Here is a 13554-nt window from a genome sequence, read left to right as displayed (position 1 = left end):
AAAACAATACAGCATATGAAAACTTGATTGGCAAATACTTGCCCCCAAGATAACTATTGTGTAAAGTTCTCCAAAGTTACCTGCAATCCAACTGGACCCGGAGGACCAGGAAAACCTCTTGGCCCTTCATCACCCTTCTGTCCAAAGAGACCTTGTTGACCTCTTGGGCCAGGCTCGCCGTCGGCTCCCTGGAGGGAAAAAAATCGAGCTTCGAATTGGTGTATCCTAAAGGCCGAGAGGCCTGCTCAAAGAATGGCCTCGGTCCCGGGGAACTGATCTTAAAACTTTTTCCTACCCCAGCCACCCGAAGTGCCCCACCATCCCACTATCACCCCAGATGAACACGTCCTGCAACATATCTAGGGACAAGCAACACCAAGAAGCCGTCCAGAGTTTTGCAGTTCTGGGTTCTTCATCCTCTTCAGAATGCTCTTGGGATTCCCTCCCTTCTATCAGAGATCCTACTCTCCCCCCCTTCCAGTTTAGGACTTATTGCCTCTACCGATCGGCATGGACAAATACTCACTGAGGGGCCCGGCTGCCCGATGGGACCTTGAGGGCCGGTTGGACCTGGTGGGCCCTGAAAAGAGAAAGACGTAGATGCTTAGAACTGAACTTTTTAAATAGCTCTAGCTGTCTGATGGAAATTCTCGCATGTTTCCAGCTCTGAACTCCTCAAACCGCTACAGTCAGTGCTCCTATTCTTAAAGGAGGCATAAAATGTTGCTTAGTAGTTTAAGAAAGGGTAGGATTTTGTAGAAATTGACAAACACATCTCTGATTAAAAACATTGATAATGATGAGCATCCTTGCAACCGGCGTCTATAAAAGTGTCCTCTACACACTGTCGTCTTAATACTTATGGCATGACTTTGGGAAACGGCCAGCCCGTTTTTGAGATACAAGTAACTGACGGAAGAGGCCTTCCCATAACTTTGCAAGGACATTTAAAGAAAAATATATCACAGCTTCTGTTTTTTCACTGAGGATTGACATGAGACTACACTGCCTCTCCTTTTGAAAATCACTGTCTCCTATATCCTGCCATTACAAAAGAATGACAGGGATGTTGGTGGAGGCGTAAACAATAGGCAATTCCAGATCACCATTTTGATTCACTCCATGGGATTGGAAAATAAAATGATACTTCCCTGGTGTAATGTGAGTTCTTCTACATTAACAGCCAGTTTTAAGAGAAGAAAAAAAACTCTAAATATCTAGAAAAATCTATGAACGTTTAGAAGTACCCGTGGGTAGCACCCATTAGCAACAATCCGTATGTTTAGAGAGACAGATGACCTAGTGGAAAGACTACGGAACTGGGTTCTAATTCCAGCTCCACAACTTGTCTGCCCTGTGACCTTGGGCAAGTCACTAAACTTCTCTGTGCCTGTTTCCTCATCTGTAAAATGAGGATTAAGAGTGTGAGCCCCATATGGAACTGGACTGTGTACAACCTGATTGGCTTGTATCTACCCCAGAGCTCAGTACGGTGTCTGGCATGTAGTAAGTGCTTAGCAAATGCCACAATAAAACATCTTTTTTTCTGGGTTGAGCTCAGTCTCTTGCTCTTGACCGAGAGTTCGGTTGAATCTCACCTGTTCACCTTTGTCTCCCTTGCTTCCCTTGTGGCCTGGTTCTCCAATCTCTCCCTTTTGGACAGGAAAAACATATTAATTCAATGCAGTTACTATGCAGCCTTACCTTAGCCAAATTACCAGAAACGACCCAAATTTGAGGGTACTTGAGGCATGATTACCTTCCTTCATGTCTCAATATTTTGTCAAAAATTATGTATTTGTGAAAACAAGCTATGGAAATGAAGCATATTTTCCCCTGTACTCATGGGACAATGATATTACTAAAGAATGTGGGAATAATTTAGGTTTATGTTTACCCAATACTGTACATAGTCCAACAGAACATAGCAGAACAAGCAGTCTGACAAGTCATCCTAAAGGATGCTATCAAAAACTAGGCGAGAAGGGAAGGATTAAGCTAATTTTACAGTGTTTCACAAAAGAGAAGAAATGTACCCATGTGAAATGTTTTAGTGGTGATTTCCTAAAAATTTTAAATTTCACCCACGTCAGCCAGAACTCCCAAAATCCTGTTTGAGAGCATCAGAACTCATCCAGGAAAGGCATCAGGGATAGAAGGGAAAACTGGATAGTAAGTGTCCCTTCCATGCACATGGCAGACCAATAGTAAGCAGATTAGACTGATCAGTCACTTGAAAAGACTGAGCTAGAGAAGCAGTATCACCTAGTAGATGAAGCACAGGTCTGGGAGTCAAAAGGACCTGTTTTCTAATCCTGGCTCTGCCACATGTCTGCTGTGTGACCTTGGGTAAGTCACTTAACTTCTCTGGGCCTCAGTTACCTTATCTGTAAAATGGGAACTAAGAGCACGTGAGCCCCATGAGAGACAGGGAGTGTGTCCAAACTGATTAACTCGTATCTACTCTAGCACTTAGAACAGTGCTTGGCACATAGTAAGTGTTGTACCAGTACCATCATTTATTGTTCTTTGCTGTTATTATATTAAGTAGCTTCTTTCCATTTGAATTAAAGGAGTCCTTTGTAAGATAAAGACATTTAGACAATGATCAATGATCTCCAAATGACTATTTCCCCAACAGTGCTTTCTTACCTTATCTCCATCTTCTCCAGGAGGGCCCACGGGACCTGCAGGACCTGGGAGACCAACAGGACCCTGGATACCATCCCGGCCTGCTGGGCCCTGGGGACCTTTCTCACCCTAGATATAACACAAGATGACTGATTAAAGAAGACAGTCTGATTTATCCACAGAAATTCAAAAATCTGCTTATTGGTCCCTGCCTCCAATTGCCTCTTCCAGTTCTCCTGAGGACTCCTAATCTTACAGGACGGATCCAAATGTAACACCAAAGAACAGCCTGCATTGCAAGACTGCTTGGTCATCAGTAGACTATTAGAATTTGAAATAATACATAGTGTATCATATCTCTGCACATTATCAATGTACAAATGTACTACTTAAACCCTTCCCCCATATCCTTCTTTCTAACTTTCTCTTTCTCTCATCTCTAATTTATTTTGTGTCTGTCTCATCCACTAGATTGTAAAATATTAAGGTGCGAGGATCAAGCCTTCAAACTCTATTGTAATCTTTCTCAAGCACTTAGGAAGGTCCTCTACATACAGTAAAGTACTCAATAAATTATACTGTTTGATTGATTCAGTCAAGATGTAGAAGCATCATTCCAGCCACCCTTTCTTGATAGCGGTAGCTAGCCCTTATCTAGAAATCACATGTTCCAGAATCACTCAAGACTTTGAATGTTGGGGGAAGAAGTGGGATCCCAACAAAAAGAGTGCAAAAACACAGCCAATATGAGACTCAGTTAGACCAGAGATTCTTTTCACAATCATTGTATGCTTTTCCCACCTCTTTGTCTCCTCAGGAGGGAAAAGTGGATTTGGTCCAACACATGTGCTGACTCCACACTGACTTTGGGGATGAAAGTACATTTTCTGTGTATCTAATTAGCTCAACTATCTAAAGTGTGGTCTGGAGTAAAGGTGTGAGTGCTGTAATCATCTTCATTAGCAAGAGGTTGTAAACAACCTTTTGAGATCTAAACCTGGATCCTAATGACCGTATTGCAGTTTGGAACTTTGCTATGTGCAATTTGGAAAAAATACAACATATAACATGTATATTAAACAGGGTTTAACATGGGGGAATTTAACCATATCTCAAACTATATTCCTCTACATTTTGAATTTATCCAATTGAAACCCTAGCCTACATCTCAATGCCTTTATTTTGACCCTAATTTCCCCAAATGGAAAACTTTTTTTGCCTTCTGCTATTTTTAAGGGATAGCTAATATCCAGTTAGTAAATATCACTGGCAACTTTTCTTCACCACAGTAATCCAATTTTTTAAGGGGGAGAAATATCCAACAGAAATTTCGGCTTCACCCCTGAAGTCGGACCCTTTCAATTCAGCATCCATTGTAAACTTAGCCAAAGTGAATTTGCCCATCCCTAAATGTCATTGACTTGTTTTGTTTCCTCCTCCCATCACCCGCAAGGCAAGATCAAATTGTCTTGATTTCCCTTCTGTTTTCTAGCTCTTTCCCCATAGCTAAGTTTTCCTTCTCAGAGTTGGTTCTTATTGATACCAATTTCTTCTCTAATTAAGTCAGGAAGAAATACCAGTTCCAAATATAGAATTTACATATAACTTCGTTTTCCCACTTGACTAATCAAGCCAGTAGTTCTCTGAGATATACTGACCTTTTCTTCTCTCCCGAGCTATTCCAGGGAATTGAAAAGCTTAAATGGCTACGGCAGCTCTTGCTGGGCTCCTGCTTAAATATTTACTTTCTTGAAACAGTGAACCAAGTAGTTTTCAACTGCATTTGCTTTGGCTTGTATGTGGGGAAAGGCTAAATTCTTTAGTTTCCTAGAACATAATTCAATTAGATGAAAATCCTGGGTGCCCTATTGTAAATGATTATATGGAATAAAAAGTCTTCTCATCTTCCCAAATTCATGGAACATATTTTCAGTAACCTAGATGGGCAAAGATGGTTTCAATGGGTTGTTCTTGCTTAAGGAATCTAAACTGGGCTGCTCTCTCTTCCAGTGAACTACCAAGAATAAAATGCAGCAGGAAAATCACACCTCTAATAACACAAATTAATCAACATAACTGCTCTCATTCAATCTGAAATCACTTATGTTAGTGTTTGCCAACTTCCCCTTGGAACTGGCACTCAGTTTGGTATTTATAATTCAAAATCAAAGTTTTAATTGATGTTCATTCCCACAGCTGTTCCGGTTTAGAGACGATGTTCAGGATGCAGAGTTGGGTCGCTCAAGTCAGGGACAGACAATTAATTGAACATCTACAAATCATGAAGGAAATGTGTTGTATTTATCTGGGAATTGATTGCCTGAAGGAAGTCGGGTCATATGCTTTTCAGGAAATCCAAAATAATTTTTTGCAATGGATTAAATGTGATTCTGCTTGAAAGGACAAAGCCAGTAGACCAACCTACTGCAAATCAGTGTCCTCTCCTGCAGTTTTACAAAGGCTGCTCAACTGCTGCATTGCCAAGGGCAGAAAAGACCTACAGCTCCAACTGATGTGCTTCTCTAACCAAACCAAGGCCCTGTTCTCCATGTCTGTACTTATTAGCCTCATGCTGCCTCCTCAAGACTGATCCTGGCCAATATGGAACACTAAATGTATTTCATCCTGAGAGGAAATGGACTGCATTATGATTGGGTGACAAGGTGAAAGGGAAATAGCAGGTGTCTGAGGAAAATTCCTGCCTTATAGTGATGAGGTGGAAATTAGATTATAAAATTTCAGCTAGACTGTGTACTGGAAATTATTTTTGCCATTCAGCTCCTTCATTCTCACATCACCCAAATGAGTGGCTGAGGGCAGCTTGGTCTTTCACAAATAATGGTTCTCCCAATCTTGCATATCACTTTTGAGCTCTAGGCACACCCCCGTTGTGACTTTGCATGAAATGGGGCATTCTATTAGCAAATTCCCTCTCTCACACACATACACATACACACAATCCTATTATGATATAGCCAGACAGACTATGAGCTTACATGGCCATCAACATGAGCCATTGTTCTTGTCTGTCAGTCTCCCCTGATTAGACTGTAAGCCCGTCAAACGGCAGGGACTGCCTCTATCTGTTGCTGACTTGTTCATTCCAAGCGCTTGGTACAGTGCTCTGCACATAGTAAGCACTTAATAAATACTACTGAATGAATGAATGAATGAATGAGCCACTGTGAAAATAGGATTTCTCATAATCTCATGCCCTAAACCAGGATATTGAATTAATGCCCTGCTTATACAAGAGAAATTTAAAATATACAAAATACCCTACTAGGTTAAACCAAAGGACAATCCCAATACCCTGTCATTAGCCCAGTAGTCGGCCAGTTTGGAGTAGTTGCAAAGGATGTTTGGAGGAGTAGTGTGATGGATGTGCTTTTTGACATTCAGTCTTCGGATTAGGGATGAGAGTTTTAACTCCCTAACTTCCCCCTTTGACGAATGGGAAATAAGTGCATGATGTGTCATCAATATAACTTCTTCTTGAGACTTCTAGTATTCCTGAATGTTCCCTCTAGGATCGCCAATGTTCCCTTCTAATTAGCTGACCAAATTATTCTTGATGACAAGCAGATATCCTCACTTCTATGCTTCCCCTTTCTCTCCCAGTAATCCTGAAGAGGAAAAGAAGGAAGATGTAATGTGGGGTAATAGAATCCCAACTTTCTGGAACCCATGCAAGGCCGAGAATACTGTGACACCTAACCTGAGCATTTTCTATTCCTAGCATGAAAGTCGATGGGCAGTGGTTTAACATAGCTTGACCAGTTTAACAAGAATTGTAGCAATTCTGAGATACCTCTGTTCTGGCTATGTACAGATTGCCGGCCTGTCCTATAACCCATTATGGATACTTAATCTCTGTGTAGTCTGAGACTCAAATATCTGAGGTTACAGAACTCCACAGCCTCCACCCCATTAGTGAGAGATGACAACAAAATGATGAGGGAGACAAAAGAGTCTTCTATTGGTAGAGATGTTCTATTGAAATCTCCTTTTATAACAAGAGAGTGGAAATGGGACATTCATCAGCCTATCAGAAACTTAGGGATATAGCTTCCCACATGAATTTAATATACTGCTGTTTAAGGTTATCTTGCACACATTTCCTTGCAGACAATGATCTCCGCTACAAGTAATTTAATGTTCGTCTCCCCCAGTAGATTTTAAACTCCTTGCGGGAAAAGACTGTGTCTATCACCTTTATTGTACTGTACTGTACTCTCCTAAGTGCTTAGTAGAGTGTTCTGCACACAGTAAGTGCTCAATATGTGCCACTGATTTATTGACTGAAAGACCGGAACTAATTCTAGCTCTTGACTAGCCCCTTGTTTTCTAAAGCAACTGTCCAGATGTGCTTTGAACATCCCATTCATAACCAAGTGCTCAGCCAAGACTTCAGCTAGAAAGAAGTATGGTTTGCCCTTCAGAATCATTACTTCGCACTGAATCACCGGCAGAACAAGAGCTCTATACGTCTTTCTGTACACATTAAAAGAACTTGTCGACATTTGGGTAATACTCGTTTTGGAGAAGATTCAATAGTCCATGGAAACACAAACATCCTTTCCCCAGGCAAATATCTCCACAAATGACCTCCCCCTCAAAGCAACACTGGAAAAACATGTGTACGTGAAATAGCCCGTGACAGGAGGAGGGGAAGGAAAGAGGAAGGGAAGGGAAGTGAGCTGGAAAGATTTCAGAACAAATTGCTCCTAGCCTGTTTTCATTCCCCTGCCCCCACTTTTAATTCAGAGACAATACTCACTGGAGCTCCCTTTTCACCAGCAGGCCCTGGGGGTCCTTGTGGTCCTGGTCTCCCTGGCAGGCCTATTGGACCAGCTGCACCTGCTGGACCTCGCTCACCAGGAGATCCCTAGGATTTGGAAAAGACAAAACAGAGTGTTGATCCTGTTCCTTTCATAGCCTATTACGTTGGCCCATATAATTTAGCTCTTCTCTGGCAGAGATCATGTCTAATAGATTCCTAGTACTCTACCCTGCTAAGAGCTTAGCACAGCACGCTGCCCACAGTAGGCACTCAGTAAATGCCACTGACTGATGGATTCCCTTGGTTTATCTTCCGTGACCATCATAGCGCCATCATGAAGTGACTTGGATAGGGCCCTAACTCAGCTGCTGGGACGGGAGCATAATCTCAATAGGAGACACCAGGAAAATCTTGTTTGCTGAAGACAGAATGTGTCAAATCAGAACAGAAGCACTAGAAAGGTGTGCTAAAGAATAGATACTCACAGGCTGGGTTGTTCATGATCTGGGGCAATTTACTAACTATCCTGACCTCATCTGGAAACACATCCATGATCTGGAGAAATGGAGGCCTCAGATTCCCAGGGTCCCTTGGGGACATATGGACTGTAAGCTCCTTGAGGTCACAGATTTTGTCTACTACAAACCCCATGTACATAGTACAGTGTGAATATTCTAAGTTCTCCACAGAAATTTGTTGACTAAAGGTTGACTGACTAAAAGAAATCTCCACTCTATTCTATCCTTGATGTCGCTACAGCATCCTTAAGATGCAATGGCATAGATAACTGACTACAGGCCACTTTGCAAGCTAGCATTCTTTCAAACAAAGCAAGCGCTCTTACCAACTCTATTAGAGTGCATTTTCCCAAATGCTTAGTACAGTGTTCTGCATACTGAAAGTGCTCAATGAATATGACTGAGTGATTGATTTTCAGCAAGATCTTGGGGCCATTCCACTTCTCTCAAAAACACTTTTGAAAATTCGCATCCTGGGAAAAATTTCCAGTGAGGAAAATGATGTTACTTACAGCTGGGCCAGGGGGACCTGGAGGACCTTCATTGCCTTTCAACCCAAGAGCTCCCTGCAAGAGAAAAAAGAAGTAATGACCCAAAATGCTTATTAAAAAGCAGCCAGAGCCTGTGTGCATCACATAACTCCACTGTAAGAGGCTCCTCCACTTACCACTGGACCAGGGAGACCTCGATCTCCGGGGAACCCTCTTAATCCTGGAGGACCATCCTTTCCAGGGAGGCCAGCGGGACCGGGATCTCCCTGAAAGGGACATTATCAGTTGAGAATCTCTAGGATCAGCAATTCACCATCTTCCCTCAAAAGCCTCACAAGTAGCAGCCCCAGGACCTTACATCAGTGATTTGGATTCAGTGACCTCACTCACAGATTCGGGAAGGGATTAACCACTTGTGTTCTCTTTGATTTCTTCAAACCAGGGCTTTCTTGCTTTCTAAAGTGAATTAACTTTAGAACTCCAACAATGAGCTGAAATAACACCTGCATCCTTGTCATTGTACAAGTCTAATGGTAATCCCTAGAGCTTTTGAAATTGGAAAACTCTCAGTCTTGGGGTAGTGATCCATCATAATGGCTCAACATTCCCATTTGTTGTTTCCTTCTTTGGGACCTCAGGTCTACCTGTTTTCTGACTGTACCAAGACATTATCCAAACACCCTCAAATTCCATGGATGCTTGAGTCTAAAGCTGCCCAGGGGTGCTCTCCAGAGGATGCCTAAAGGTCCGTTTATGACTAAGGAAATTGGGGCAGAACTCATCACTTCCTCAAACAGTTGGATTCTAACAACACTGCACGTATTCCTGGATGTCATCTGTCATTTACTAAGAGTGATCCAGCTGAGATTATCAAAGGTGCTAAATCCTAGACTAGTTACACCAGGTACATAGTTCTGGGCCCAAAAGAGTGAACAATTCACCTTAGTTCCTTCCTTTCCAGTAAGGCCAGGAAGACCCTGCTCGCCCGGGGGCCCGGGAGGACCGGGGTGTCCACGTTCGCCCATCGGCCCCGTCTCTCCGGTAGGACCCTACAAGGAAAGGCCAAAAACAAATGTTTCACACCCTTTCATCTAGGAAAACATCTGAAACAATCCACAGAAAATTCTCCTTCCATGAAGAAATAGTTCAAGAGAGGTTTGGATGGAGGCTCACAATAGGTGATTAGAAATTTGGGGATGAAAGAGAGAAGAGTAAGGAAGCAGTGTGGCTGAGTGGAAAGAACATTGGTTTGGGGGTTAGGGGACCTGGGTTTTAATCCTGGCTTCACCCTCTGCCTGCTGTGTGACCAGCACTTGACTTTTCTGTGCCTCAGTTGCCTTATCCGTAAAGTGGAATCCCTCTAGACTGTAAGCCCATTGTGGGTGGTAATTGTCTCTATTGCTGAATTGTACTTTCCAAGGGCTTAGTACAATGCTCTGCACACAGTAAATGCTCAATAAATACAATTGAATGAATGAATGCCTATTCTCCTTTCCCCTCAGATGTTTGCCCCATGTGGGACAGGAACTGTATCCGATCTACATATCTGGTATCTACCAAGTACTTAGTATAGTATTTGGCACAAAGTACACACTTAAATATCAAAATTTTTACTATTATGAAAGATACATATATAACCCTTGGGATGGATGCAAAGGAGGGCAATCATCTCACTATTCTTTCAAGCATCCTGTCCACAGTCAGAGGCAGAATATTTAACTGAAGTGACCCATGGTCTCACCAAATAGGGCACTTATGGTCTAGACAATTTAACCAATTATGAGGAAAAGTGACTCATATTTTAAATGGGCCAGACAGCAATTTTGAAAGAGATGACACTTTTTCAATAAGGGAAATGATCATGGGAAACTAATTTCCCGGATATTGCTTAATAGACACCCACAGTAAAACAGTCAGCACATTGTCGGCTTAGTTTTTGCTTCCCTATGGCTGCTGCCTTTCATTAAGTGCAGGATACAAATTCCATTATGCAGGAATATAGTACTGAAACAATAAGTGCAGTGAAGTGTCACCAGATTCATTCAGGGAATAGCTATTGGCAAAAAGGAGGAAAGCCATTATAAAATAATGCCTGGAACATTCTTCTCGTCTATTATTTGCAAGAGATGACCCCAGTAGATCGATATCCAATTCTCTCCCCTCTACCCTAGGAACCAAACTTTGGAAGGAGGAAACCATTTATTCAAGGTCCACTTTGGCTGATGTAGGCTTTTTGTGCTCCTTCCTGTCCTGTGTACATCATCCTCCCAGTTTTCCTCCAAAAGCCATTAGGAAGCTTCCATTAGACACGACAGGCACAGGGTCGTAACCCAAAGAGGTAATAATCAGGCCCTTCATGACAGAGTGTGGCCTACTGGAAAGAACACAGGTCTGGAAGTCAGGAGCTTTGGGTTCTAAACCCGGCTCTTTCACTTGCATGCTGTGTGACCTTGGAAAAGTCACTTAACTTCTCTACACCTCAGTTTTCCCAACTTTAAAAATGCAGATTAAGCATCTGTTCTCCCTCCTACTTAAACTGTGAACCCCATGTGGAACAGGAACTCCGACTGACCTGATTATATCATAACTATCTTAATACATAGTAAGCACTAAACAAATTCCTCAATTTTTTTTCTTTTTTGTAATTATTGTTGTCGGGAAAAGAAAGCTCAGAACTATCACCCTTTCTTTGTACATCTTTCTTGCCTAACTTAAAATGTGGTCAGCTCTCTGTCTCTGAGCTAAAGGCTTAATAATGTTGGTATCTGTTAAGCGCTTACTATGTGCAGAGCACTGTTCTAAGCACTGGGGGAGATACAGGGTAATCAGGTCATCCCACGTGAGGCTCACAGTTAATCCCCATTTTACAGATGAGGGAACTGAGGCCCAGAGAAGTGATGTGACTCACCCACAGTCACACAGCTGACAAGTGGCAGAGGCGGGAGTCGAACTCATGACCTCTGACTCCGAAGCCCAGGCTCTTTCCACTGAGCCACGCTGCTTCTCATGGCTTGGCCATGTTGAGAACACAGTGATATAATGAACCGGCTTACCTGGGGGCCGACAACACCAGGGGGCCCAGGAGGACCTGTCTTCCCTTGGAATCCCTATTGGGAAAGAAATTCACTGCATTAGATGCTTTAAATTCCCACAACAAAGCATATAAAACCCCAAAAGCAGGACTTTCTGAAACATTCCATTTTAGACTTTTCATTTCAACATTTTGTCCTCCATTTGATGAAAATCAGGAACTTAGACAATTTACTTTAACTAGCAACTAAGCTTCCTTTCCATTTTACACTTTTTTCAGAAGGTGTTTTCAAAATCTAGAGTTGCTATTTATTGCCAAGAAGCACTTCATTGCACAGAGGACAATATGCTATTTTTCTTCCACGTCCAAATTCTGGCCTTGAGATATTGCATTGTTTTTCATTAGATGGTTTCCTTCCTATTTTTCCCAGCTCCTCTCTGATTCCCAACAGGTGACTCCCAACTTCCATGCTAATTTAAGCTCTTAGAACAAGTTGCCATGAATTAAGCTCTTTCCAGAAACCACTGGCTTTTAATACTTTCCATGACTTTAAACCAGAGATGAATCCTTTCCTTTCTCTCTGAGGCCCTTAAATGCATTTAACTATTCTGAGTTTCTTTAAGGGCCTCTAACACGGAACAATAGATACAAATACTGATCCACTGCTGTTCCATTAAGTGCAAAGGAATGTAGCTTGTATGGGGCCATGACTAGAGAGCCTCTTCTTGCACTCTCAGCTAAATAACCAACATCAGTATAACAAAGACAGAATGAGAATTCCATCCAATTTGTGAGTTCCTGTCCACAAGGCTAAAGGGCAACAAACTTTTAAAATGAAATATCTACACTGCTTGAAGCACAGTCACCTCTGATAAATTAGATTTAACTTCGCCATTTGACATCCTGTGTTGCTCTGCCCTAAACACATACTTCCCAGGAGTGTTAGCATTTCTGATTTCTCTTATGCCTCATTCACAAACTGTGCAAGGAACCTTATAAGTGCTAAGAAGTTTACCAAAAATCGCCCAATGTCCCATATTTGGGCCTAGTATAATCCTTCCATTTCTACATTAAGAAAGTTAAATTCTATATTTCCCTTCTCCAAATCATAGGAACAGAAAATTAATTGGGGAAAACACTGAGTGGGACTCTCTTCTTGACTCTAGGTTAATCGGGCCTTTTTGGAATCAAACTCCCCGGGCTGGATTAAGAGCCAGATTTGAGCATTCCTCCTCCCCAACTGCCCCAACGGCCAGTGGGGAGGATGAAAACAAAGGCAGTCAAGGAGCAGAAGTTTGTTTCTGCTACACAACTTGCCTTCTTGGGTCTAAATTGCTTTTTGATTAGGAGCCAGAGTTAGAGCAGTTGAGAGAAGGTAAACGGAGCCACTCAGCCTGAGTCCATGTGACTGGAACCCACCGATTGGAGTTTTCCTGGTCCAGGAATTCCCAGAGATTTAGAGCCCAGAGAGGTTGCCCCTAAGCTCTGTAGACATTCCACTTGGCAACCAGCCATATGTGGATATCCATGTTAATTAGAAAGCTCTCACCCATAAGAAATCACACAGGCCACCTGAAGAAGCTCAGCCTTAAGGACTGCAAAGAGTTAGAAGCACTGCAGCTGGAAATCACTTGAATTTTTCCCTCAGCAAATGACAAGCAGTTTAATTATTTGCCAACTTCTTTCCAGGGTAAGTCAGAGGAAAAAAATGCCTAATATGCAAAGCCTTCTAACTCATCTTTCCGAAAGGGCATTAGAGAAGAAAAAAAAAACTGCAAAGCTCAGAAAAAATGTTTTCATTTTTCCCCTTAAACAAAATATCAAATTAATCTCCATCTATCCACTACCATGCATCATGCAACAAAACACTGGTTAAAATGTAATTAAAAAGAAGTTTCATCACAATGAACTGAGAGAGAAACAAAGAAACATCAATAAAAAGCAGGCGCACCAAGAAGATATTAAATATTGCATACAAAAATATATTTCATAAGAAGCCATATTCTTGCAGTAGAAGTCCTTACAGGATGATATACTACAAGATAAAACAGATCAGCAAAGACAATGAGAGCCATTTCGTCATACCTTCTGCATGCCTCA

The 13554-nt window shown here is 42.0% G+C and overlaps 1 protein-coding gene across 2 annotated transcripts in view; it reads right to left on the bottom strand.

Annotated features, from left to right (window-relative positions):
• COL5A1 (collagen type V alpha 1 chain) overlaps window positions 1-13554 on the bottom strand; it is a 241500-nt gene that overhangs the window by 38000 nt on the left and 189946 nt on the right. For both annotated transcript variants that reach the window (XM_007662135.4, XM_016226670.3), the window contains exons 38-46: window positions 11477-11530; window positions 9365-9472; window positions 8600-8689; window positions 8445-8498; window positions 7412-7519; window positions 2653-2760; window positions 1599-1652; window positions 527-580; window positions 81-188 (exon numbers count right to left, since the gene is read on the bottom strand). In XM_007662135.4, the coding sequence (XP_007660325.1) occupies window positions 81-188; window positions 527-580; window positions 1599-1652; window positions 2653-2760; window positions 7412-7519; window positions 8445-8498; window positions 8600-8689; window positions 9365-9472; window positions 11477-11530 (738 nt within the window). The remainder of the gene's footprint in view (window positions 1-80; window positions 189-526; window positions 581-1598; window positions 1653-2652; window positions 2761-7411; window positions 7520-8444; window positions 8499-8599; window positions 8690-9364; window positions 9473-11476; window positions 11531-13554) is intronic.

This window comes from Ornithorhynchus anatinus, chromosome 4 (genome assembly GCF_004115215.2).
Source record: "Ornithorhynchus anatinus isolate Pmale09 chromosome 4, mOrnAna1.pri.v4, whole genome shotgun sequence".
Classification (NCBI taxonomy): domain Eukaryota; kingdom Metazoa; phylum Chordata; class Mammalia; order Monotremata; family Ornithorhynchidae; genus Ornithorhynchus; species Ornithorhynchus anatinus.
This window is presented reverse-complemented; position numbering and strand designations above follow the sequence as displayed.